We start from the raw sequence: 27,843 nt of genomic DNA on the forward strand, positions 1-27,843 counted from the left end.
TCATGTAAAAAAGTAATATTGCTATTAGACATTTGTGTGCATTGCGCACTTACTTTTATATGTGCAAATGTAAAATTGTTTCAATGTGGCCTTTTTAACACCCTGGGTATCTAAAAAGGTTACATTGAAGCAATTGATCTGTAAAGCAATATTACAATTTGACTTCTGCGCATATATAAAAAAGTGCGCAATGCCAACAATTGTCAAATAGCAATATTGTTTTTTTTTTTGGTGAGTCGCTCAAATGTGGCCTTTTAATTACACTTAAGCGTTTTTACAAATAAAACAGGAGCAACTTGTAGAAAATTATTGTAATCACTTCCATCAATTAAAGCTTGCAACATTGTCCAGCATATGGCTAACAACACAATGCAAAACAACTTGGTATAAAACAACCTTAACACTAATAACATTGCATAGATTAGAATGTTCATCGTCTTAACAATCTACTCGTGTCCGCTAGTAATTAAATTTGTACATTCGTTTATTCATCACTTAACCATTTGAATCATAAATCTTCATCTAAACTGTCATTATTTTCATTTAATATTGAATCAATGTCTTTTAGTATATCTTTGTCTAAGTTGTCTAACTTCTTCTGACAACTGGCCACTACATCAGGTACAATTATACCTAAATCGCTTTCTGTGACGTCATCATCGTCACTCAAATCCACAATATCTATAGGCTCGCCCATCTTCGTAGAATCTACATCTATTATTTCACTATCAGATAAATCTATATTCGTTGTCTCTGCTAAATCTACACTTATTATTTGTACTTCTGAGTCTGAATCGTCTTGTTTATTTGCATCTTCTGTTTCGCTCGCCTGCGTGCTGGCTTTCTCTAAACTTACAGGTCTGTTCCTTATCAGTTTAGGTTTGAAAGTATGTTCGACAACTTTTATTCTTTTGAACTCGTAACAATTGTCCACTAATTCATTCTCCTGAATCTCGTAGCCTTCGCTCGCCTCGGACATTGTTCGTTTTCTACTGTCAGCGTGTTCGTTGTGCCTTTGATCAGCTTTGGTCGTCTCCGCTGCGGTCGCAGGCGCTTCGGGATCCACTTTCTTGTACACTATAGAGTTACTTCTAATAACTTTAATGATTTTGTTTCCTGAGGTAGTTACAGTCTCTTGCGTGGATAGCTTTCTTTTCCTGCACAAGTTGAGTGTTATCGGGGGTTTCTGTATGACAGCTTCAGTTTTCTTGCGGGCGCGTATTTCGTCCAGGGAGAGGACTTTGAAGTCTAGTGATTTCCGTCGTTCGGCGGGGGGCGGGTGCTTCTTACCTGCGATCTCGTCGAGCGAGAGGCGGTCGTACTTGTTGAGGTTGGCGCGGGCGGTGGGGGCGGGCGGGGGCAGGGCGTCGTAGCTGTACAAGGCGGCGGCCTCGGCCTGGATGCGCTCCAGCAGCAGCAGCTCGTGCCGCTTGCTGTCGTCCGCCGGCTTGGTGGGCGTGCTCGACGGGGCGCTCTCCGTGTCCGACTCTGCAAGAACACACGACCACCATTCAGACATCGCCCGACAAATCACGCTATGATTTTCGTAATTAATTTTGAAACCCGTCTCGTAATGGTGTTTCGTGTGTTCTTGTAGAATCTGAAAGCGACTCGGGGTGGTCAAAATAATTACAAAAATCATATTTACGAAACATTTTTATTTACTCGTTGGTATATTAAACACAATTTGATTAAACAAAGCCAAAGTTATATTCCTTCCAGTTCCTATATCAGTTTGAAAGTTAATTAGCTTAAAAGAAAGGTCTTAACACACGCGTTACTAATATTAAACATATTTTGAAATTCTTATATAAAGTAAGACTAAGATTAACATAACAACAACCCCGATTGCAAACAGAAACCGGCGGGAGGAACTCCCGCGCACAAGTTAAAACTATAGCTAGATATACGGCACTCTCCTCCGGGTTACAACAAACCATACATGTCATGGTACAAATATAAGTATCAAAAGTGCTTTCATATTAATCTACCCACCGTACAGACCGCTGCTGCGCCGATTCATTGGAGTGGCAAATAATAAATTGGACTTGTATAAATTAATACCATCAAAACGCGTCCAACGAATCGGTCAACACTCCCTATTCTAAAATACTTGCAAATCTTGCGAGACCTAACGGCGGCTGGCAGCGGTGGCCGCACAAATAAAGCTGTCTAACAGAAAACATCAACATTCCAACAATTTGACTAAACTAATGAATAAATAGATCTAAAAGATACTAAATATAAAACGTATTGCTAGAGACACGAGTGAAACCAATATTTCTCGAGTAAAAAGTAAAATAGCTGCATCGGACATAAGCAACCATGTTTGTACTAATCATGCTAAAAGTATATTTATAAATCTTTAGGCAGATTTTTTAACAAGATTCTTTTGTAAACGCAAAGAATTTAAGATGGCAGTAGTACATAAATACCGGAGAATAAATAATTTTAATATTAGAAAAATGAGCAAAAAAAGTAATTTTATAATCTATTTTTTTTTAATTCCACGTCCGTTTCGGCTAGATACAGCCGGCATTTCTGTCCGTTTAATATAAAATACCTTCGCTACTGCGATATTGGTACATTTCTACAATGAGAGCTAACATTGTATTGTTCGCTAGATGACAGCACTCGCACGTGAGGTTTGAATGGCGTACCTTTATACTATCTCCAAATGTATTTACTTTACGAATGTATTTTGCAATCCTTAAATGTATTTTTAGACATGAAAAGATCAGTAATCTACAACATTAGTAAAAGGTACCTAGTCAAATGACGGCTGAACGTGATACATCACGCTCAAGTGGCGCACTCTAGCGGCAAGATTGCTAGCCTCATTCTCACTTCTTGCTTTGCCACTATCCCCATAAACACCATCCCGTGTTTATTTTTTAATTTAAATATTGATAAATAATCTTTACACATAAATAATGACTAGGCATACCGTGGACCTTAGACAATTTTATTTTATTCTGAAACTATTATTCCCGTTTTTTGCAATTTCTTGTAATAAATATAGGAACTTTACTTTCAGTGCAAAAATATAATAATAAAACATGTCCTTTCCAGCCTGTTACACGAGTTATTAGCTCGAAGTGCCGCGACCGTACCAAACTGTTCCTAGTGTTGGTTTTGGAAGCCTTAAACATTATATCAATTTATCAAACGGCTAAGCATTACAAGTCGACTTTTTATTTACTTTTTTATTCTTCTAGACTTGATAATACGACCTTAAGCATGAAAAAATCTTTTTTTTTCTTTTTCATTATAGACACCACAGTGATATACTCCAAAGTATATACAACTGTGTTCTCTATCAGTATTCCTAGATACATTTTTTTTTTCATTTTATTAGCTCTATCTAACTGTCACGGTGCGATATAAAGTAGTGGGGGCGCGTGCAGTGGGGTACCATATAAACTGCCGAGCCCCTAAAACACCCTACGGACTAACATACAAACAATTTAAAGGCATAAAGCTTTTTTTTTTCTTTTCTTCACCTATATTAATGAGTTACAATATTCGTGTATATATATTTTTATTTTTATATGTTATTTTAACCTATTTATTATGTACTTTTCTATCATAGACAAAGATTATATCAACATCTATTAAAACCTTGTACGGATACACTTCAAACATATAACGACTGCATGTTCACAACTTGACACAGTCCATTTAAAATGCATCAGTGCTGTACGATATACATCGTTTCACATAAATGAAAAGCGAAAGATAGTTATTATGAATCTAATTAGCTAAGATATGAAAGAGATTATATTCTCTAATTTATTGCACATACAAAAATACCGACTCACACGCCGTCCAGAGTCGGACCGAGCCCCGAGGCAGCCCGGCGAAGGCTCGCCTGACGTTTAATCTGTGTCTATGGTACAAAGAAAAGCTAAACATTGTCAATTGATGATAGAGCGAACAAAGGTGCCGCAACTAAACAGCATTTACTAAACAAAACACATTCTTGTAAACACTTTGGATCCAGTTTCAATCGTAATACTCTCGTAATTTTCGAAATAATCCTATTTCCAACGTTTCCATTGCTATAACCGAAACTGAATCCAAATATTATTCTCTATAAATACTAATTGACTATTGAAAAAAAAAACAAAATACTACACCTTATCTTCAATATAAACTTGTCGCGTCACAAACTGGGAAAACGAACTCATAAGTATTTTCTTTCTACAAAATAGTTTTTAAAGAAATAATAAAACTTGAAATTGCAAGTGTCGTAATAAAAATATAACAAAATAAAGGTGCCCAGCTTGCGGACGGACTAAAAGTTAAATAAAAACATCCTTAATAATAATAATAACATGTGATAAAATAAATATTTTTTTAATCTAATCTAACACATCCATGAGTGAAACCGTTACATATTTTTCTTGGCACCTTTTGAAACGATTATGATCAGTTGAAACTCTGTCCACATGTCCGAACCATTGTGACCACAAATTTGCTCAAATCCAAGACAGAATCTAAACTGATGCGCGTGCCGAAGACGACCGGACTTGAGTAGATGCGGCCTCAGACGTGAGAAGATTCACTTCTAATATTCAAGAACCTATAGCTTCAATCTTAATTCAGACTAGAAAATTTTCTTTAATCTTGGCAACTATAAAGTAAATCCCTGTTCTGCAAGACTAAACATATTCAATTCATGCTATCTATGGCGCTAGGAGAAACAATAAATACATCAATATATTATAACAATATATCAACTACAGTCTTTTATGGATACGGAAGCATTTTACAACAATGTATGTTGTAGAAATTGAACACAAAAATCCTCCGGAATTAAAGTAACTTTTAGTTATCATATATGTTTACTTCATTCAGTCATTTTATCTGAACATTAGACACAACCCTTTAATATGCCTTCAGTGTTCATTCTTAAATGGATTATCGTCCAGTTGCTTTCAACTATAAAGAAGTTATGGAACAAATACTGAGTATACAGTCTCATGATAAATACATTTACGACAACCCGCAGTCTGGCAGCGTGGTGGAGTATGCTCTATCCTCCCTCAACTTTGCGAAGGGAGATTCATACTCCAGTGTGGAACATATATATATCTATAGACTATTTATCAATTGCATCTACTCAAGTCACAAAGCCGTTTGCTTTTTACATTTTAGTCTACCTAAAGCATGTGTTATTCCAACGTAAAATTAATATATGTGAGCGTTCGAAACGTTTACAATTATCGTTTAATCTTAACTACAGCCACACGGACCCTTTGGTCGAGAATGCAGTGTTTTCAACTATGTAAATTAGTATTTCTTTTTGGTATTAACGTTGTGAGCACGACTCTTAGAATCTAGCTTTCTTACAGCGAAGGTCTTATAATTACTTTGCATGGTTGGGTCATATTGAAAACGAATGCATTCTTACATTGCACAAATACTTCGTCTGTGGGCTTAAGATTCATATTAGCCCGTCAAGATGTTAAGCTGTGTCCGATACTGCGGCACTATGGCTATACATTGACGGGCACTACAATTAAGACGGCCTCGAGCCGCAAGCACCCCCCTTACGATTTGATAAAACACCCTCAACACGCTTCCCTGTCACGCTAGGAACGTTCTCCGCTAAACAACAATCAGCATTTTACATTTCACTTGTTACTGACAATCAAGTTTTACTGTTATCCGATGCATTCTATTTTCGAAATATTCACTTGTATATTCGTTACCATTTGTAATTTGAACCACGAAAGTGACAACTTGTAATTTACTTTGTAGTTCTGCTATTAAAGGATATATTTACTAGTTCCTCAGTCAGTTTGAGTGTGCACTTAATATATAAATTTACTGTACTTGTTTACGTCAGATTTAAGTACTAAACAAACTAAATCCATCCTGACCACTTTTCACTTTTAATTTAACCGATTCATAGATGTGAGCCTCTACTGAACTTTTCAGGTATTTACTGTCTCCTTATACAGTCAAAAGCAGCCGTGGAGTGTCCGTATTATAATCAACGCGGTTGGAATGAGCCGATTAGAAACGTTGTCGCTTCATTACAATGAGGTGTAAGGCTTTGGAAAACATGGCCGAATTAGCCTCAAAAGGTTTATATTGTCAGTCTAGAGCATGGTTCGTTATGATTCATAAATATCGAATTAAGATTCTAAAGTCAAAATTCCCCCAAAGCTTTGCACAGGACCGGAAAGAATAGCGTGAAAGAGAGGACGCCTGCACTCAGCAGTGGGTGTATACAGACAGAGTAGATAGATAGAGAGATAGATAGACAGCAATAGGGTTGAACCACATCTGGGACGGAACTACACTTTACCATGCTTTTATCCTTTTCTGTCACTTAGAACCATCACATGCTACAGCGAGATAATGCAACCGCACGCGGCGGAATCGACATGCCGTCCCGCTCTTTATCTCCCTCTAGCAAATGACGGTTCTGAATGACAGAAAAGGATAGACGCACAAGTGTGATACAATCTGGATAAACACCACATGTAATAACTGCTGTAAATATTCCTTATCGGCTCAAGTCAAGCGTATCAACTAGTCTACGTCCACCCCTAACGTTCCCAGCCGTCTATCTGCATAACCCGTGCGAATTAACTAGGTAACTCGCGTCAAGGGGGTTGTATACCAGCAAGGTACATAGTTGATTCGCAGGAGTTCGCGGTCACACTTTAGACGTGTCGTACGAATTTGCCTCCGTGCGTACTTGAGTTAAAAAACGCCACATAAAAGCAATTCATCTAAAAGGCAATGTCTTCATGTCAAATAGCAATATTGCTATTTAGATGAATTGCTTCAATGTGACCTTTTTAGCCAGCAGGGTCGAATCATATCGAGGCTTCGACCAATAGCCGTTCGACGTCTATCTACGTAGACAACATTCACTGCGTTTATTGGTCGAAACCATCGATATGATTCGCGCCGCGTTTGTCATGTATACCCGCTAGTCTATAACGAGCAACGCACAACCAGGAAGGATGCACTAATATTATCACATCCTCAGAATTGGGTAGTATCCTAGGTCAAAGATAAATTATGAAATTCTAATTAATAAAAAACAAAGAACGTTTTCTTTTTTCTATTTAACCTATTAATGAATTTGAAATAAAGAGAAACGTAATAAGTGCTACATTTTATCACGTATTTCTATGACGTCACAGTGTGCTATCTCATACAACTTCCATAGAAAATTCGTGTTTTGACGTTTAGTAAAAAGTAACTGATTTGACTAGTTGGAAAGTAGCCTATTATTTTTCTGACGACTTTCTATGATATTGTCTCGACTCTGGCAGAATTGTCAAAGATGACAGAAGCCATACTTCAAAAAATTGAATTGAATTGAATTATGATATTGCGGCCGTCTCGTCCAGTGCGCACGCTTCCTTAGTAGATAACATTGCTCCTGCGTGTACGCACGCCAAACTCATACGAAAACACTTCTAAAATGCAACCGGCTTTAATAACTCATCTAATGGTAGCGTGAGGGTGGTCGGTCAAACCGCAAGCGCGGCGCCTAGTACATATAGTTTCAGTATAGCCGCATACCTTCCTCGAAGTTGACGACGAGCGGGTCCACCGGAAGGGGGTAGGCAGGCGCCGCGTCCACGCGCCGGCCAACGCCGCCCACGAGCTCTGTGCTGCCTGGGAGCACGCCCAGGATAGCTGAGTCGAGCACCACTGAGGACAGAAACATAATTGTATTTAAAAAAATAGGACAAGTTTTATGTGTGTATGGAATTGCCTATCTAAGTTGGTTGGTAAATAAATAGAGCAAATGTAAGAAGTAATGTCTTGGTGGAGCGCACAGTACCTTGTCTGGGCTGCTGGTGCTGCCATAGCATGGGCAGCGGCGGCGCGGGCTGCGGCGGCAGCGCGGGCTCGCACGCGCCCTCGCCGCCCGCGCCCATGCCTCCCGCGCCCATACCGCCCGCGCCCACGCCGCCCACGCCTACGCCGCCCAACGCGGACACGCCCACGCCCGCCTGTAGGACAAACACGCACTGTACAATTCACAATCATACATCTTTCATGATCATAATTCATTATATCTTTATTTTAATGTCATTCCTGAAGGTGAAAAGACATCGCAAGTTAACCACATATATGACCTGGATAATTGAGCTGGTTTTCTCATCGGGTTGGAAGGTTGCTTCTGCAAAAGATTGGGGCAGTCAACCCATCATCACTAACTAATACTAGTTAATTAGTAGTTAGTCAGTAGGCTTGATTTTATGCATGAATACCTTTATTATGGTCTATAAGTGAGTGAACTCTGTAAGAAATAATGTTAAAAAGGTCATTGTAAATTGCTTGTGTCTATCTGTACATACAGGTTGTTGGGGCGCGGGCTGGCTGGGCGCGATGCCGTCGGTGCGCGCGTCAGGGTTCTTGTGCATGAACGGGCAGTGCTTCTTACGGCAGCCCCCGGGCTGGTTCTCCCAATAGCACGGGATCTGCTTGCGGTTTTTCTGTAATCACAAAAGTTTTGCTGAGCTTGAAAGAGAAATGTTTAGAATGTCCACCACCCACTCCATTCCATCTACGGACAACTAGGCGTCAGTGGGCATTTCATCCTTATGTTGTGGATATACCACTAATCTGCACTAAATGTTTCGCCTCTTCCTTTTAAATGCAAACAGCAAAAAATTTGAACTGCCTGCCGTTATCTATTTTTCCAACTCGTTATAATGTAGGAGCCTTCAAGGCTAGAGTGAATAGGCATTTGCCAGGTAAGCATGATCCACCCTAGACCACAATGTCACTTACCATCATGTGAGATTGTGGTTAAACGTGAACCTATATAATTTAAAAAATATGACTCAATTTGGTATACCTTTGGAACAGACACTCTCTGCACCAATTTGTATGGATGCCTAGCTAGATTTACCTTACCCCCAGCTGGATCTCACTTTATATCATTACCATTAAGGAGTAAGGGAGCATGCTGTCTGTCTGTCTCTTATGCACTAAGTGAGATCCCAGTGGCATAGCCTCCTCCATTATGTTACATAATACATTGTAGTCAGTATGGGGTTAAAAAGGTTACATCAAAGCAATTCATCTAAAAAAGCAATATTACAATTTGACATCTGCTCATATAAAAGTAAATGTGCAATGCAAACAAATGTCAAACAGCAATATTGCTTTCTTAGATGAATTGCTTTTGACGTGACATTTTTAACCCCCCAGATCAGATAGTGTAATAAATGCTCTCATTTTCCTTTAACCTAATAAGGCCTGATTTTCAAGACACATTAATTAAAGGGATTTGATTTTTAAAGAACTTTTTGGTCTTTAAAAATGGAATTTATCAGAATTACAATAATGGAGCAACTTTTAAGTAAAAGCTAGTGACTGACCCTGAGCTCCATGTGGCGTAGTTTGCAGCGTTTGTCCAGACACTTGCCCTGCTGCCATGCTGTGCACATGGTCTCACAGCCGAGGGCAGATGGCTCATGTCGGAATACACAGTTATCCCCCTGTAAAACATTTATTGTATATCTACAAAACTTAAGCACTTCAATTATAGGTCATTAAAGGTACAATTAGTTAACCAGAACCAATGCTACTTAAGTCATCAAATCAAAGAAAGAGGATTAAATAGCAAAACCAATACTTTTCTTATTTAGTAATTACCTGATAATTGAGCCGTTGGTCTAATTACTTACTGATGTAAGTAAGTAGTTGTTACATGAGCCATGTTAGGGGCCTTTGGCGGCTCAATAATAACCCTGACACCAGGGTTGATGAGGTTGGTAATTCATATCACAACCCACACAATAGAAGAAGAGAAGACCCCATAATTTATTACCATTGTGTTCCATAAAATATGCAATGAATATGACCAAACTTCACAACCAAACTCAAATCAATAACTCCCAATAACAGAATAGTAAGTCGGAAAATGATGATAATTTTAATGACTAAGTTTTTTGATAACATATTCTACTTCCAAAGGCTAGTGCAATTTAAGCGAATATCTTTTATTTCTGTGATTACCCTTCACTGATTATGCATGCTTAAAATTATTTGAGACAAAACACTGTCTTACCTTAGTGCATGTGGAGTAGTAGTAAAAATAACAATCGTTGAATTTTCTCGGGGACTCCATGGTGTATTCCGTCCAGGGCCTGCGGATTACCAAGAAACCATCAAGTACCGACGTTGAAAATATAAACACTCCGACTTTATATAAATGCCGTAAAAACGCTACAGAATACGCCACTGGTTACGCGACAGATTTGTTGGTTATAAATAACACGCGAATATTACTGAAAATGACTCGAATACTAAGATTTTTCCATTTTGACAGTACCTACAACACGTCGCGGCGAAACAAGTTCCAAATTAAAAACTATCAATACTTCAGATGTTTTCAACACACGCTACTCACCGTGTACTAGATAAACTAAAAAATAATTAAATTATACAACAAATATCTACACAACAGAGCTATTCTAATACAAAATAATACGAACGTCACTAATAGAAAGAAGATGTATTAGATATGGCGGACATGTGGCGGACTTTCATTTCATTTCTATTCCACCCTCATTGGCCGTTCATTCACCATAGACAGGAAATTTTTTTTTTTTTTGATTTTCATTCATAATTTGTAATACATGTCTTGATTTCTGTAGCTATAAGAAATGACGTTTTTAACAAAACAGCAATGTATGTGAAACACAAGTGCAACTCCTTTTCTTGATACCTTTTTGCTAGCTTGATCGAATTTAATGGTGGTACTGTTGGCTGTCAACTCAAATGTTGCCATGTATATTTAAAAATGTCCTCTAAACTTCTAGCACGTTCCGTACTACGGGTGATCGGGCAATGGTGTGCTTGTAAGTTTTATACCAAGTTGATCCCGTTTACCGACCTCCTCAATTGAGCCAGAGAACACTAACATAGCTCATAAAAAATAAGAGCCAGTTAAAGCTTCATCAGTAACTTTAATTCAAACTGTATAAATATAATTTAAAATCAGGGCTTGAACGCGGAAAATAAAATTGCGGTACCGATTTGATATAAAGGTAAAAGTGTAACGGTTTTGTGGTACCGGCATAAAAACACTACTGTCAGCACCTAACCTTAGTCCGCTGGAGGCCCATTTTGTTGATGGTACCTAACCGAAAAACCATACGACGCGTTTTTTTTATAATTTCGGTATCGTTAAAAATAACGATATCTTTGTCGGTAGTAGAAAATAGCAATATAGTTACTGTATATCATAATTTATAACAGATATTTATCGGTTATTCAAAACCCGAGGTACAATACATATAAACTTAACAACTTTTGATGCGTAGAACCTCCCTGTACCAATATCCCTGGTGGATATGATGCTCTGGTAGCAGGTAACCATTATCGCCTCAATAATCTTCATCATCATCCGGATGGACATAGGCCTTCCCCAGCCTCGCAACCTTGTCCTTGTCACCCACGCAATATTCCATCGTGCTACAATTACACACCCATACACAAGGGGGAATAAAATGATATAACAAGACAATCATAAGGTGTCGTATGAATTTTATTTATCAATTACATCATGATTTATTACATTAATTTACATACAATAAATAAATGCTCACAAATAGTTATGTAGTCGAGTTTCGTAAAAAGCAAAATATTTATACTAGTGAATAATAGAAATTAACCTAACAAATAATTAAATGAACTGGAATATGTATAAAGGTAACAGAAACGAGTCAAAATGTTCAAGTTTTAACATAATAGAACTTAGTATGCACCATTTTAGGGCGATATCATGATTTCAGGGCGATTTAACATTTATAAACTGTAAGATCGTATCGTATTTATTACATGCCCTTTGCAGCGAACTAACCGTGCTGGAGTTATAACAATATTCATAAAGCAATTAGTTCCACCAAAACATAACTCAAATTATAAATCACAGGGTTACCAACTGCTTACAAACAATAAAGAGCTGTGGTTAGAAATGATGATGTTTTTGATGAATCATAAATAGTAACAGATACAGAAAAAGTTTGAAACCAATACTGTATGGGAATGTCTGGATTATAATTTGTTCCAAATTAGGATGAGTTTAAAATATACGAGGTTATATAAGTTATGGCCTCATCTCAGCTCCAAGTTTTGCTAACAAACCTACTGGATGACGACTAATGCTTGGCAACATAGCACAGGCTTGCAGGTAACACTTGATACACTTTCGCTCACACCGCGAGGGAAGATACAAACAACCTCTAATAGAATGCAACACCAAAAGAAAATTCAAATACCTTGTTAATTCTATAGAATACTGTAACAGACCCAATCGTAACAATTTGCTCTACAAAGTCCAACAGAATATCTGTGCTATCATGCCAAGCCACTCACCGTTTCATTAACCACAAACACAACACTTTTACATCAAAGTACAAATAAATCAGTAAAAACACATTAAATAACTATAACGAGACGCAATCTCTAGAACCAGTCTTAATCTTCAACCAATTGACGAGAAACAAACAAGAATTGGGTCGCGACGTCACCAACAATCTTTACTAATAAAACATATTAATTATAGGTATGTAATACTTTCCGATTCTTTAAGTAAATTCGTGTTTTTAATCAGTAACCTGTATTGGGCTGGTTTTCAGACAGGCGGTCGCTTCTGTAAAAAACCGGACCCGTCAAATCTTCAGGTTAGGTAAGCGAACCCCGTGAGAAACGGGATCGAACCCCGTGAGAAACGGGATGACGCTAGGGAGATGATGATGTGTTATTAAATCAGTGATGTTTACATACGGGCTGCATTTAGCTAGACTGTCTGAGAACTGATATTAGGCAGCTAAATTACTCAATTGTATACCAATATTTTATGTTTATTTTTATTTTTTTAAAGAACGTCTAGGGCCCTGTTCCAAGGTTTTTCTCGCAGCTTCTTTTCCCCGGCTATACAGGTTGTGAGAAGCTGCAGTAGTTTTAGGCGGATGAGACGTTCGTTATGTAAAATTGACGATTCAAAGTGTAACTATGTTACCTACTGAAAAAAGATATTTTTTGAGACAAAGCTTAGCAAGTTTTCTTGAACTCCACTGCCCACTGCCAGTCGCGTAGTCACTAGAATGACTGCAAAGGCACTTTCAATTAGTTTGAGGGTTTTGCAAATCCGACTGTTCCGCAAATAAATCAAACGCAACCACTGTGATTACAACCATCGCGAACCCACAAAACAAAATCAATAGAAAATACATAAATATCGTACCAATAAATAGTTTTCAAGTGAATCGAAAACTACATTGATCATTTCATACATACAATATTACTCTTTAACTCTCACTACGGGTCATTTCGGTATACCATAACATTATGATTAGTTTAAAAAGTCGATTATTGGCCCCGATTCCTGCAGACACCTCCCAATTTTATTTTAAGTTATACCTGTCATTTTCTTATCCGCCGATAAGGAAAGGGACAGATCATTGACAGCTGTTAATTATAAAATGAATGAGTGAATAACCCGGGCGAATCAAATAGACATGCCGATGATATGCAACCGATCGACGTGTACTGTTAACCTAATTCTGTCGGGTTATTGGCCAGTGTAAAATTTTGAGAGGGTTGTTTTTTCTGCCTAAAATTGACGTGTGTTCCATAAATTTTACTCCTGTCGATCATCCGTTCCTTTCCTTTTCGGTGTATAAGAACATGACAGGTATACCTTTAAATAAAATTAGATGGTGAGTACTGGAATCGGCGCCATTGTTACATTGGCTAGGAGATACAGGTTTACTAACTAGTACAATTCTATCAGTTATCCTTTACCCGACGATTTGAGTACACAAAAGATAAAATATCTGTTAATCTAGTATACAATGTAGTCATCAGTATTTTTTTCGTATTTGAAATTTTTATTCATAGTTTTCAATTAAAATGGCTTATGTAACTCGAGTTTAGTAAAAATTTACATTTAAGCTCATACAAACGGTCAAAATCAGGTGGCTATGGTTAAACAATTTGCTGTTGAAAACGTGCTGTCTAAGTGCTAGTGATACACAATAGGGTCGTGTACTAGGTTCAAGATAAATTATGAAATTCTGATTACTAAATAAAGACACATCTAAAACTAACGAAAAACATTTTCTTTTTTCTATTAAACTTATTTATGAATTTTAATCAAGAAAAACGTAATAATAAGTCCGACATTTTGTCACGTTTTTCTATGACGTCACAGAGTGCTTTTTCATACAAATTCCATAGTAATTTCGTGTTTTGACGTTTAGTAAAAAGTAACTGATTTGACTAGTTGGAAACTAGCCTATTACACATTTTGAATGACATTCCGTTCTTAAGTATTAAAATATTAATACAGACAAAATACTTCATGATTTTTTAAAGGTTTTTGAGTATAAATTAAAGTGTCCAAGGTTATGGGGTTTAAGCGCTAATCTCAAAAGACGACAAGACTTTAAAGATCTGTACAAGACTTTACCCAAAGACAACGTAACATAACCTTCGTTTTTGAAGTCTATTAAAAATCATTTCGTATTACAGAAACAGTCGCCTCGCTTCCATGAGACGGTTAATCTAATCCCCAAGTTACTATCAAACGATGGCAAGCAATATACAACATTTTAACTGTATACTAATTCTATGTTTACACAGACAACTCTTTCGTTTTACGAAAAATACGAACTTGATTGGTGACAGTTGAAGTGACGGTGAAAGTGTTTCAATGTGTAGAGATTGATAGTGTAACATTTGTACATACAAACTCTCAATCAACCACATAAATATATTGATCAATATCATGATGTATGTACTCGTATTGATACTTTTCTCTACAGCATTAGAACAGATTCCATCAACTTTCCGTCAATCAGGCGTTAGGCGTCCGTGTCGGCGTCAGAATCATAGCATCGCGCCTGTATCCCCGCAGGGGAGGCAGTGCATAGTACCTCTAATCTGCCGTATAACAATATATTTTACATTTTGTCTAGTTGAGACCCCCATTTTGGTAGACAAGAAGTTAATAGGGGGCGAGCCCATTGACATTAACCAGGCACAAATCCGGGAAACCACATGATTATCAATCATCTATGACAGATAATCACACAGAGATTGAAAGCTTTTACCCTGTCTGTGGCGATACTGAGCTGTATTGTCATAAAACGACCTCAGGGACGAATAGTCAGCATCTAAATAGGCCATCGGACTTATATTATGGACAATTGGGTAGTTTCCTAGGTCAAAGATAAATTATGAAATTCTGATTACTATATAAATACAGATCTAAAGGCGACAAAAAACGTTTTCGTTTTTCTATTTATCTTATTTATGAATTTTAATAAAGAAAAATGTAAGAATAAGTTCGACATTTTGTCACGTTTTTCTATGAAGTTTCATGTTGCTTTTTCATACTAATTCCATAGTAATTTCGTGTTTTCACGTTTAGTAACTGATTTGACTAGTTGGAAACTACCCTATTTAAACATAATTAAGTACAAAAAGTGTGGCAATGCTATAGAAAGAACGATTTGTGATATAATACAAGGTTTAACTCACTGCAAAGCGTAAAATAGTTGAGTTTTATATGAAATAGGTACGAAATCTACAGCTATTGCGGATATTACTGCATTTTTTATCATATATTGGAATCGTTGACCTTTTACTAATATTGGGCTGTTCCTTCTTCATATAACGAGGAAACTGCAACATTTCTTAATATCATGTAATATCCCATTTCGTGTGTCCGTCTAAAAGTCCAAATATTTCTACAGACTTGCCAAACTTTTTGTATTTTTAATTGTAATTAAACTCTAGGAACTAATGAGATTATAATTGGAAACAAGTACATTTCATGAAAGACTAACATGAAATCGAACCAAAATATCTTCGTAAGATGTGGAAAATCATGACGTACTTTACGATAAACTTTTTACTACTTTTTTTGTTAACAAATCTTGTATTTGGAACAAAAGGTTGAGGACTGGTTTATTATTTATCATCTTACCGCGTCCCCTTCAAAACTTTTCCTATTAGAGAGGACGTTTTTGTCAACAAAGTTTTAAAAAGTTTTTCGTCAAGTACATATCACGTGATGGGTGTGGACACTGATGACGTAATCGCGTGAGAGAGCTACCGTGTGTGCGAGGGAGACAGGCGACCTTATCTCTTGGAGGAGCTCTTGATCTGTTGCAGTTTGAGGCGCAGCACGTCCACCGCCGCTTCGTTCTTGTGGGATAGCGGTTGAGTTGTGTGCAGCTGAAACCAACGAGGTTTTATTTGAGTACGAATATTTAAGTCACATCCGTAATAGGATATTTTATTGGATCAAAGGTAAATTATAAAACGCTAATCTGAAAATAGAAGCCAGTTCAAAGGCATTCTTTTTCTATCGTGTAGGTAATGAGGTGGATTACCAATCCCATCGACCCTGGTGTCTGGGTTACTATTGGGCCCCAAATGTACCCGACATGACTCATGTAACGACTATACGTCCTTACATAAGTAAGTGTAACCGTAATCGGGCCCAATGGCTTAACGTGCCTTCCAAAGCACGGATCATCTTACTTTCGGACAATCGGGTGATCAACCTGCAATGTCCTAAGCAAGCCTCACTCACAAAGTGATTTTTATGATATGACCTTACCGGGATTCGAACCCGGGCCCTCCTGATCGTATGCCCAACGCTCACTGGACCACGGAGGCCGTTTGGCCAAATGTTCACCGGAACCTGTGAAATTGAGATAAGTGAGATAATGAGTTTATGTGTGTACCTCTAACTGTGGGTCGATACTATGCGTGCGGGTCAGAGTATTCTCATTGATAGAGTCAGCAAGAGCTCTATTGTCGCCGATCGGCGTTCTCGGCTGCGACGACGGTGATGACTCGGTCTTGAGACCTGCTTTCGCCTGCAAATTGGAAACAAAAATTAAAGCAGCAAATCAAAGTTCAAATGTTTAGGACGCCCGCCCATGTCAGACTTTTTGTAGGACAGATAATCGGGCCGATGATTCCTCCGATTCTTATGTCGGATTTTGTGACCGACTCGTTTCAAACGTTCCATTTTTCACCGACAATCGGATCGGTCTGGACGCACCGATTTTATTTCTGACCGACTTTTTGTAGAACGTAGGCGGGTAGCCTTAGTGTAGTAATTTATACATACCAAGTTTATGACTCATTTACGAATTTTAATTAAAAATTACATAACAAAGAGTGCGACGTTTGACCACTTTGATTAGTGTCGTCATACGACGTATGTTTATTTTACGTTATCGAATGTTAGTAGGCCCCTCGATTCTATTATTGTAAAAAATAAGGAATTGGACCTCACGGATACTGCTGTATTTTTGGGAATTACTTTGGACGCTAAGTTGCAATGGAGTCCTCATATTGATAAGTTGTCCAAAAGGCTCAGCTCAGCAGCATTCGCGGTCAAAAAAATTCGTTTAATAACCGATGTAGAAACCGCGCGATTAGTTTATTTTGCCTACTTCCACAGTCTAATGTCGTACGGCATCTTGCTGTGGGGTCATGCTGCAGATATGAACAGCATTTTTGTTCTGCAAAAGCGAGCCATCCGGGCGATTTACAAATTGGGACCCAAGATGTCACTTAGAAATAAATTTAAAGAAATTAATATTTTAACTTTGGCATCACAATATATCTTTGAAAACTTCATATATGTAAAAAAACATATAGGATTATTTGCAAAAAATAGCGATCGGCACATTGTTAATACCAGGAATAAAAATAAACTTGCTTTACAAGTCAGTCGATTACATAAGATTACTAATTCTTTTAAGGTGCAATGTATACGTTTTTACAATAAGATTCCCATTGACATTCAGAATTTGCCTTTCAACTGTTTTAAGACAGTAGTTAAACAAAAACTTTACAAAAAAGGTTATTATAAAGTTAGTGATTATTTAGAAGATATGAATGCATGGGATTAACTGTCTGAGAACTGATATTAGGCAGCTAAATTACTCAATTGTATACCAATATTTTATGTTTATTTTTATTTTTTTAAAGAACGTCTAGGGCCCTGTGCCGAGGTTTTTCTTGCAGCTTCTTTTCCCCGGCTATACAGGTTGTGAGAAGCTGCAGTAGTTTTAGGCGGATGAGACGTTCGTTATGTAAAATTGACGATTCAAAGTGTAACTATGTTACCTACTGAATAAAGATATTTTTGAATTTGAATTTGACGTATTGCTATAAGAATCCCATAGAAATGTAACGTTTTGACGTTTCGTAAAAAGTATCTCATTTGAATGAAGACCTCCGACGTACGGTCACGAGCATCGCATGATGCTAAACACTTTGGTACCATGTCACACGATGTTTTTTGTCAAATTGCACTGTAAGTCTCACTAAATGTCAAATATGTTAGTGCGACAGAGTCCTAAAATGGGTACATTATATTAGTCATGACTGTACATTTCTGTACATTTTTTACCTGTAAAGCTCTCAGCCTTTCCAAGAATACTACATGTGATTTCTCGTCGTTCTCGTTACTGATGTCTGGAATGAGAAAAAGAAAATCAAATTAAACGAAATCTTTTTTTTATATTGGCCAAGTATGTTGGCTCAGCTATGCCTGATGGTAAACATAGAGAAGCCCTAATTGCAGTAGCAACTGAAAAGCAACGCAATTTAAAATTACAAAAGGTGGTAAAATAATTAACATAACAGTGTTGTGTGTGATCGAATTTTAAGCGGGATTTTAACACGGAGACAACCCCGTGTGGGGTTTAGCGGTGGTTGTATGTTGTTATGGTACTTTTACTGGTACCAATATTATTTTTAAAAAACGAACATTTTTTGCCATAGTACGTTGCGAGGACGCGACTTTTGTATTGTGTTCTCTCGCTTACTTGCCGCAGCATTAACATTCATGTTACTATCAACATCTAAAGGGCAGGTCTTGTACTGGGTTCCAGCCAAATTATGAACAACTAAATAAACACAGATCTAAAACTTACGAAAAATATTTTATATTTAATTTATTTATGAATTTTAATCAAGAAAAACGTAATAAGTCCGACATTTTATCATGTTTTTATATGACGTCACAGTGTGCTTTTCCATAAAAATTTCATAGTAATATCGTGTTTTGACGTTTAGTAAAAAGTAACTGATTTGACTAGTTGGAAACTAGCCTATTTTCGGTGAAACTTATTTGCATCTATTTCTATTGTCAATAAGACATTCATCAATTTAGCGAATATAAATGCAGATAAGTCCGCTAGGAAGATCAGCGACGAATTATAATAATGAACTGACCGATATTGTCTGTCTTGTAGTCGTGCTTGTAGATGGGCATGGCGGCCATCTTGCGCTGCTCGGCCACCTCGCGCAGCCCTCGCTCCACGTAGTTGCGGAAGTAGAACGATGACCCCTGCATGAACGTCCAGATGTCTACCTCTGGGTGGCGTTCCTGTAACATAAACGACACGTATGTAGGGAGCGCCTAGAAGGACTTAATGAAATGTTTATTTCCTTTTGGTGGTTGCCTGGAAGAAATTGCTCTAGAGCAATAAGGCCGCCCAAATTGCACTGTATTCATGTGTTATGTCTGATTGTTGAAATTGAGTTCTGTGCAATATACACTTCTCATCAAAAAAATCGAAACACTTCCGTTTTCATTGTTTCTGTCCGAATTTAACACAAAAAAGAATTCATACGATAAAAAAAAATACATAAATGTATAGCTGGCAGTTTGGCCATTACAGTAATAAGCGAAAATTCTAAATTCAAAATTAGAATTTCATTTGTTTATCTTATAAACGAAATGAATCACTGTTTTGAGACAAATGTGTGTTTAGGGTTGGAGTACATTTAGCGTTTAAAAACTAAAAATTGGCGCCTATCCTTAAACTTTTTGTTTTTTATTTCAATACTGTGACTTTGGGACGTCTGAAAAAAGGTTTTTTTTCTAAAACGTATGGATACTTCGCCCACAGAAGCCGCCCAAGTTGTGGCATTGCTGGATTCTGGCCTTAGTCAGCGTGTTGTGGCTGCAAGACTGCATCTAAGCCTGTCATCTGTTCATAGAGTCTATAAACGTTATCGGGAGACTGGTTTGTTCACGCGCCGTTCAGGATCTGGCAGGAATCGGGTCACTTCTGAGCGAGATGATCGATTTATTGTAACAACTTCTTTAAGAAATCGACGCCTTAACGCTTTTCAACTGCAGCAGCGGCTTCGTGTTGTACGAAGGGTGGCTGTAAGTGACTCTACAATTAGAAGAAGGTTGAAGGATCGTGGACTGGTACCGCATAAGCCAGCAAATGGGCCGAAATTAACTGCAGACCATCGAAGAGCGCGCCTTAACTTTGCACGTGAGCACCTAAATTGGTCATACCTACAGTGGAGCAAAGTTCTCTTTTCTGATGAGTGTAAAATTATGCTGTATGGTAACGACGGAAGGAACAAGGTCTACAGAAGAGACGGAGAACGCTATGCACAATGCTGCATTAAAGAAAAGGTCAGCTATGGTGGCGGTTCGTGGACGGTTTGGGGAGGAATCAGCGCCGACGGTAAGACAGAGCTTGCTTTCGTGTCTGGGCCACGTCTGCCTGCACTAAACTGTCATCGGTACGTCGAAGAGTGTCTCGAGCCTCATGTGATGCCCTATGCACATTTTATTGGCAACGGCTTCATATTCATGCACGACAATGCTAGGGCTCACACCGCGGGCGTCGTACGAGATTATCTTAACGAAGTCGATATCTCTATTATGGAATGGCCAGCAAGAAGCCCGGACATGAATCCCATTGAACATCTGTGGGATGAATTAAAGAGACGAATTCGAGCAAGAGATCCTGCCCCAGAAACACTTAGCCAGCTGCAAGATGCAATCCAAGAGGAATGGGACAATATACCACAGCATGTGATCGTGACTCTCATCCGATCGATGAAGAACCGTATGGAAGCAGTAATTAGAGCTCGGGGAGGGAATACAAGTTATTAAATAAACGTTTTTTAGCTTTTTTTTTCATTTACGTGTGTTGTTTTATCATTTCCTTTATACTCCATACGGAATCCTTTATACTCCATACGGAATAAAAATGACTCATTTAACAAAATACGAAACCTATGAAAATTTCATTTAAATTTAGAACATTAACATTAAGATTTGATAAGCTCATATTACTCACTATTAAACGACATTTAACATTTATTCCTAAATGTACACATTTTTCTGATAATCCTGACAAAACGTAAACTTGCAAGGTGTTTCGATTTTTTTGATGAGAAGTGTATTTGATTTGATTTGACTTACTTACTTTGACCAAATTGGAGATGTCCTTAGAAAAGGTTCAGTACGATCTACTCTGCACCGGCGTGCGTGTATGAAACGATTGATGAATGTGCAGGAAGCAAGAGAAATATGTCAGCATCGAAGCAAATGGAATTCCATAGTCTCCGCTTACCCCAGTGGGAAAAACCGTTCCGTGCTTCGGAAGGCACGTTAAGTGAAATGAAATGTTTATAGCGCTCAGCTAAGCTAAGTCGTTGGTCCCGGTTACTACTTACTACTTACTGATGTAAGTAAGTAGTCGATACATGAGCCATGTCAGGGGCCTTTGGCGGCTCAATAGTAACCCAGGGTTGATGAGGTCGGTACTCCGCCTTACAACCTACACGATACAAGAAGTGGGAAATAGGCGTGGATTTATGTATGTGTGTATGTATGCGGGAGCGTTGATGTATTTGATTAACACACACATAAAGTAATAATGAACAACAATGTTGGGGAAGTACCAACAAAGTTCTGAGGATGATAACGGAGAGGTTCGACTCGCGTGTTCTCGGTCGGTTTACAGAATTATATGTAGCACGTGTGAGGGCGGGGAATCTTTAATGTATTTATATTGTTTCGCTATACTAACATAGTATTCTTAAGCATTTTTTTTACTAACAATCTATGGATTTGTAATTATCTGAAAATAAACATTTTCTTTTTATAAACATTTAAATGCACTTTATTTCTAGGATTAATTAATTAAGTCATTGAGGTAAACCGGCTTGCTTCTCAAACGGAGAGCGCCGGTTCGAACCCCGGTACCTGACTTGCACCAATGAGTTATTATTATCACGACCATATCTCAATTGGCATAGTCAGAGGTACATCCATTGCAAGATGAACTAAGTATCCACAACTCAAAGAGCTTTCTGTTAGACCAACGTCATAAGTGGTGAGCGGTATCGCCGTCTATAATGGTCCAGCCAACTGTGTTAGTAAAAACTGCACTGAAGATCGTTGGACAACGGTGCGAGACCTTGCTAGTTTTTAACTTTCGATAGTGTGCTGGTTAAAATAAGACAAAAGCCCGAAGTTTTATGAATCGCGTGTATTGTTCACCATTAGAAAAAAGGTATATGGGTCGTTCTTCTTTTTTATCGACAATGATCTGTCCTTCGCTCTGCTATGTTATATGTTTTAGAATTTTATTTAATCTTTCCATTGTCCAAAAATATAGTTATCTTATTATACTTAAAATACTAGCGAAATACTAATCGGTTCCTCGATTAGTGATTAACGTAGCTTGGTTGTTTTTCACAAAATTCTGTGACAGAGTGGTAAATCGAAATGCTGTCTCCGATGAAAAGGGCCACTCTGTCACAATATATTTTGCAATGCGCCTGCAAGGAACAGTATATTACCAAGATAAAGAGAAACACTAAATACTCCTCTACAGACACATCTCTATATGATGTTTTTTTAAATATTTATTGCCGTTATAATGAAAGATGTTAAATCCGATATAACGAGAAAATGACTTCTTATTGTCGATAAAAAAGAAGAATGACCCACATATACATATTACAGTATTGCCATAGTTAAATAATTATTAAAAAACTAAAATGCTGTGGTTGCCAATAGCCAGCTGAAGCACAACATGTCACGCGGCTTGTTTGTTTAGATTATAGAGCATCGTTAGTTGAGCATCAATCGTTGTCGAGTGGAGACGTGGCGCGTAAGAACACTAGTCTATTTGGCGCCGTGTTATAGACAACGTTGTTAAACAGTTCCGCGCTAACTTTCAACATGTTGTGCAACACGTTGCGCGCCAAATGTTGCCAAGTGCAAACGCGGGTCAATTCTTTATTCCATGACAACCTATACATATCCACACTCACCCGGAGGTCATAGAGCTGCGACAGCGCGTCCCTGTTGTGCTCCTTGGTGCCGATCCTCTTGAGTATGAGCGCGAGCTCCTCGTGCACGCCGCGCGGCAGCCGGCCCTGGCTGAGCGACGCGTTGTTGGGCGTCACCGACGCCAACACGTTGCCCATACTGCCGCCGTTGATTGCGTCCGATGTGTTCTCTTTCTTGTCGTCTAACTTCAGTTGCTGGAAGACACGAAACTTACTGTCAGATAGAAAAAAATCGTTGCCTAAGCTCGCAATGAGGTGGATTACCAACCTCAGCAACTAAGGTTGTTTTTGAGCCGCCAAAGGCACCTGACATGAGTCATGTTTTTTTTTACCTTTGATGGGTTTGCTCTTGGCCCCAGACTTGCCCGAAGGCGTTGACGGGGCCTAAGATGGAGCTCGCCCAGAAGGTGCCTGTTCACTCTGGCCTTGAAAACACCCGGGTTATATGCATTCGGAAAGACAGAAGACGGCAGAGAATTGCACTCCTTAGCAGTGCGCATAATGAAGGACGCATGTAACGACTATACACTCAAATCTCGACTGACACATCACTATGATAATGAACGTCTCAGTGCTTCTGTACCTTGACAAATCTAATTCTTACCGCGCATTGAAGTTATTGTAAAATGTTATCTATATTGAACGACAAACACTAATTGAACTGAACTAAAAAAATTACATGGATAGCCTACATAAGTCCAACTGGGCACAGACCCCCTCCCCCCTCAATCAACCGGAAGAGGTATGGACCATACTCCACCACGCTATCGTAGAACGGTATCTCTCCGCTACCCACCAGCGTCTGAGCTAGGTTTACCTGATCACAAACCTCGAATATAGTTTAGTCTTCAATCGTATGGCGTCAAACGTCACACACACTTTTCTCGAGGTTGTTTGTATGAAGTGTCCAGGGTGTGACGCCGCACACACATCTATCTCTGGTTATTTGTTTAGTATTTACCTTCAGTACTTTAAGCAGGTAGGGGTAGAGATCGGACTCATTGACGTCAGGTATCTGCGTCAGGTGGTTGGTGATCGACGCGCCCTTCATCTTCACCAGCGTGTGAACTAGGGTCTTCACCGTCCTAGAATACACATTATTCATTATCACATCACAACATAGAAACGGTTCCCTATTTTGTTGCATAAAATTTTATGTCATAAATTTGCATGGTATATATTCACTATTCCTAATAATCGTTACGCATAAAAGGCAAAACTATTTACACATAATATAATAAAGCATAAATATGCATAAAGTGTTATAGGTATGAATTTTCATACCTATTTAAATAAACATGTTGGCGGCCTAGGGCTGGCCCAAGGGCCACTCCGCCGCACCCTAACCTACTATTACAATATGGTATCCAACTTAAATGTGATAAGCCTACAAGAATAGGGCAAACATCATTAGGTTAAGTAAAACAGTATGACAAGTAACCATTATGCCAAAAGACTATTACGACTAAAAAAAATATGCCTAACCGGTTATGCCTAATTAAAATAGGACAAACAACATTATGCGAAAAAAGGGTCCCCACAGAAACCACGTGAAAACGGGATAACACAGTAGATGATGAACTTAGTATAACGCCTGAATCCCCAAAGAGGTAGGCAGAGCTGTATAGTATTACACCTATTCAGAAATCAGAATCATTTATTCAACGTAATTATCATGCATAAACTTGTTGAAGGTCAATAGGCTAACTTCCAACTAGTCAAATCAGTTACTTTTTACTGAACGTCAAAACAAAAAATTACTATAGGTCTACCAGAATCTGATGGCATAAGAAAAGTAAAAAAAATATTGATTTTCCTATGGTAATATTAAACTGTCTCCTGTCATGTCTAAGTACATGTTTTGTCAACAATACTGAGATTTTCTAAAGATTCCTTGAAATTATTCTGAATTTCGTAAGAATATCGAAAAAACCACTTTGATCACAAGCAAGAAAGATTGTTTACATTGTTTATTGTAAAATTAGTGAAGAAGCAGTTGGAGATCAACCGCAATCTTCGATTTTAAAGCGCGTCCAAAGTTGACCGGTAAGTAGGACTAACTAGTCTTAATACTTGAATATATTTTTCCTATATTATTAGTTATTAACCTGTGACCTGTTTATAGGAGTTCCTAGCACTACCATACGACGAATGATTGCTGAAGGTAGACCGAATGGAAGTGTATTTAGTGCACCCGGTAAAAAGAAGAGAGGTGGAAAGAAAACAAATAACCTGGACAGTTTTGATTTGGAAATAGCATAATAATATAAAGTGATCTTTTCATAAATATTTTGTTTTTTATATATACCTACCTACACTAGCTAGATTTTGCCCGCAGCTTCGCTTGCGACATCTTGGGACATAAAAAGACTGAAACGTGCGAATGTACTTACGGACTAATGGACAATGCAGCGCTGGCTGTTTAGTTCAAAACAGTGAAAATTACAGAACAAATCTGATTATAGTCTAGCGACTGATGGCAGATAACAAGGACAAAAAAAAATTATGAATATGAAATTTTGGATATATACACGGCCTAACGCCTGAAAGTCAGTTTGTGTGTATAAACAGTAGCACAAAGCCGTTATTTAAGTACTTTATATAATGTCTATATTGTCCGTCAATAGGTAAAAAATAAAAAGTATCAAGACGTTTTCATCCAATTACCCGAGTGTTGCTTACTATAGAAATTTTGTTTCCCCATTTGCCATCAGATCCTGGTACACCTATACGGAATTTGTATGAAAAAGCACACTGTGACGTCATAGAAAAACGTGATAAAATGTCGGACTTATTATTACATTTTTCTTGATTTAAATTCATAAATAAGTTAAATAGAAAAAAGAAAATGTTTTTCGTTAGTTTTAGATTCGTCTTTATTTAGTATTCAGAATTTCTCTGTTTGTCTTGAACCTTAGTACACGACTCAATTTACATGTATAAAAAAGCCATACTAGGACTCCTGTCCTACGCTTCTGAATAGTATTGACAGTTACTGCTGCCCTCTGTCAGGGTCCAGGTTACAGTCAAAACCTTATTACTTTAAATAAATATATTATATTCTATTCACAAATCTTACCTGTAAGGCGTATCACTGATCTCTGGATTCTTCTTCCAATAGCTGTTCGGGTAAGCCTTGTAGAACAGGTGTATCTTATACAGCACGGCGTCGTAGTCGACAGAGTGCACGTCCCAGGAGGCTATCATCTTCAACGTCTTCCAGAAGCACTTGAGCAGCAGGTCCTGGTAGCGCGGGTACGCCGGGTCCGACACGCCGATAGACTCGTGCAGCAGTGACACTATTGCGCTGTTGGGAGTAATAAGTACAGGGTGTTAGTGACACCGTAACGAAAACTGAGTTGATATTAAGTGGAATTTTCGAAAACTTAAATGGCATTTTCGAAAAAATAAAAATCTATGTAATAAAGTTTGGTGGCTTAAATAAACAAATATTCCAAGTAAAAGATGAATTCTAAGTAGAAGTTGAGAAGTGCTTATTTTATAAACGTAAACCGTAAATGTACTACCAAAACTAGACGTACGAAAGAACAGTTTTTATTACGGATAATCTGCCGAATATTAAAGTTATATAGTCACTGGAAAAGCATGTTAACAGTCCATGTCATGAGATGTATCGCTAGATACAGAAAATGAAAAAACAGTGTCATATTACGTTGACGTCACCTAAATTTGGATAAATAGGTACAAAGTTATGATGAAAAAAACAAAATACTTTAAACGGTTTTTTTTTTCTGGAAATGGCGCTTAAGTAATTAAGCCTTTCCAGGGATCTTCTTCTTCTATCGTGTTGGTTGTGAGATGGATTACCAACCCCATCAACGGTGTCAGGGTTATTATTGAGCCGCCATAGGCCCCTGACATGACTCATGTGACGACTACGTACTTACATCAGTAAGTAGTAACCGGGACCAACATAACCATTACAGACTGATCAGTTGATTTTCCAAAAGTAAGATGATCCGTGCTTAGGTAGGCACGTTAGCCGTAGGGATGATATGTGGTATGAGCTAGGACTGACCAGAGCAGCGGCGTACGCTGGGTGTGCTCCAGCACCCGCACGCACACGTTGTTGAGGATCCTGGCGAGGCGCTCGTGGTCGCCGCCGGCCGCGGCGCCGCCCGCGCCCAGCACACGCAGCAGCTCGCCCAGCAGCGCCGCCAGCGCCGCCTCGCCCACGTGCGACCCGCACCCGCCCGTCTCGTAGAACTGCACGGGGGACGATACCACGGAATCAAACAAAGACCTTGGAAAGCTCCTAACGCGCATTTTGTATGAGAACCGCTGTCGCCGGTTCAACCCAACTCTCTTTTACTACTGCTCCTGCAAACACCTAACTACAACAACTCAACTGTTTCTCAAATTCCATAGCCACTTTACTTTTTATGTGAAAGGCACCAATTTTATTATTACTTTTAAAAATACTGCATACAAAAATATTTTTTGGTAAATGACCGATCACACTAAGTTTTTAGCTTTCCTGTGATAGTTCATATTTAGTTGAGATCCCACCCCTAAGACGTTAATATCCCACACCAAGTCTCGGCTATATCGTCACGTCCAATGCCTACCGATCTTCCATAAAAAAATCATGACTGTACAATTCTAGACCATCAGATTCACATAAAAAGCCTTGATGTAAAGTTCCACTGTTGAATACAGACCTTCGTAAGT

The 27,843-nt window shown here is 38.3% G+C and overlaps 2 protein-coding genes and 1 long non-coding RNA gene across 3 annotated transcripts in view; 1 reads left to right on the forward strand and 2 right to left on the reverse strand.

Moving 5' to 3' along the window:
- Nucleotides 1-296: 296 nt before the first annotated feature.
- On the reverse strand, nt 297-10,541 carry LOC126375493 (uncharacterized). Its single transcript, XM_050022450.1, has 7 exons — nt 10,403-10,541; nt 10,061-10,139; nt 9,369-9,488; nt 8,340-8,477; nt 7,820-7,991; nt 7,555-7,686; nt 297-1,488 (listed from the first exon to the last, which is right to left on the reverse strand). Exons 2-7 carry the CDS (start codon nt 10,118-10,120, stop codon nt 509-511), a joined length of 1,602 nt encoding a protein of 533 aa, XP_049878407.1. The 5' UTR covers nt 10,121-10,139; nt 10,403-10,541; the 3' UTR covers nt 297-508.
- A 1,219-nt stretch (nt 10,542-11,760) lies between these two features.
- Nucleotides 11,761-27,843, reverse strand: part of LOC126375440 (protein mini spindles) — a 59,625-nt gene continuing 43,542 nt past the window's right edge. Inside the window, exons 29-36 of the mRNA XM_050022356.1 lie at nt 27,191-27,378; nt 26,231-26,458; nt 24,113-24,236; nt 23,134-23,346; nt 19,270-19,423; nt 18,443-18,507; nt 16,758-16,892; nt 11,761-16,242 (exon numbers count right to left, since the gene is read on the reverse strand). Of these exons, the coding sequence (XP_049878313.1) occupies nt 16,147-16,242; nt 16,758-16,892; nt 18,443-18,507; nt 19,270-19,423; nt 23,134-23,346; nt 24,113-24,236; nt 26,231-26,458; nt 27,191-27,378 (1,203 nt within the window). The 3' untranslated portion in view covers nt 11,761-16,146. The remainder of the gene's footprint in view (nt 16,243-16,757; nt 16,893-18,442; nt 18,508-19,269; nt 19,424-23,133; nt 23,347-24,112; nt 24,237-26,230; nt 26,459-27,190; nt 27,379-27,843) is intronic.
- On the forward strand, nt 24,999-25,438 carry LOC126375597 (uncharacterized). The gene is made up of 2 exons (XR_007567608.1): nt 24,999-25,197; nt 25,277-25,438. It is a non-coding gene; the product is annotated as an uncharacterized LOC126375597 (long non-coding RNA).

Source organism: Pectinophora gossypiella, chromosome 19 (assembly GCF_024362695.1).
Source record: "Pectinophora gossypiella chromosome 19, ilPecGoss1.1, whole genome shotgun sequence".
Classification (NCBI taxonomy): Eukaryota; Metazoa; Arthropoda; class Insecta; order Lepidoptera; family Gelechiidae; genus Pectinophora; species Pectinophora gossypiella.

Coding starts and splice junctions, on each gene's coding strand:
- LOC126375493 (XM_050022450.1), bottom strand. CDS start 10,120: ATGGAGTCCCCGAGAAAATTCAACGATTGTTATTTTTACTACTACTCC. Junction 8,478..9,368: donor TACGCCACATGGAGCTCAGG/GTCAGTCACTAG, acceptor TTGTGATTACAG/AAAAACCGCAAGCAGATCCC. Junction 7,687..7,819: donor GCACCAGCAGCCCAGACAAG/GTACTGTGCGCT, acceptor TTCTGTCCTCAG/TGGTGCTCGACTCAGCTATC.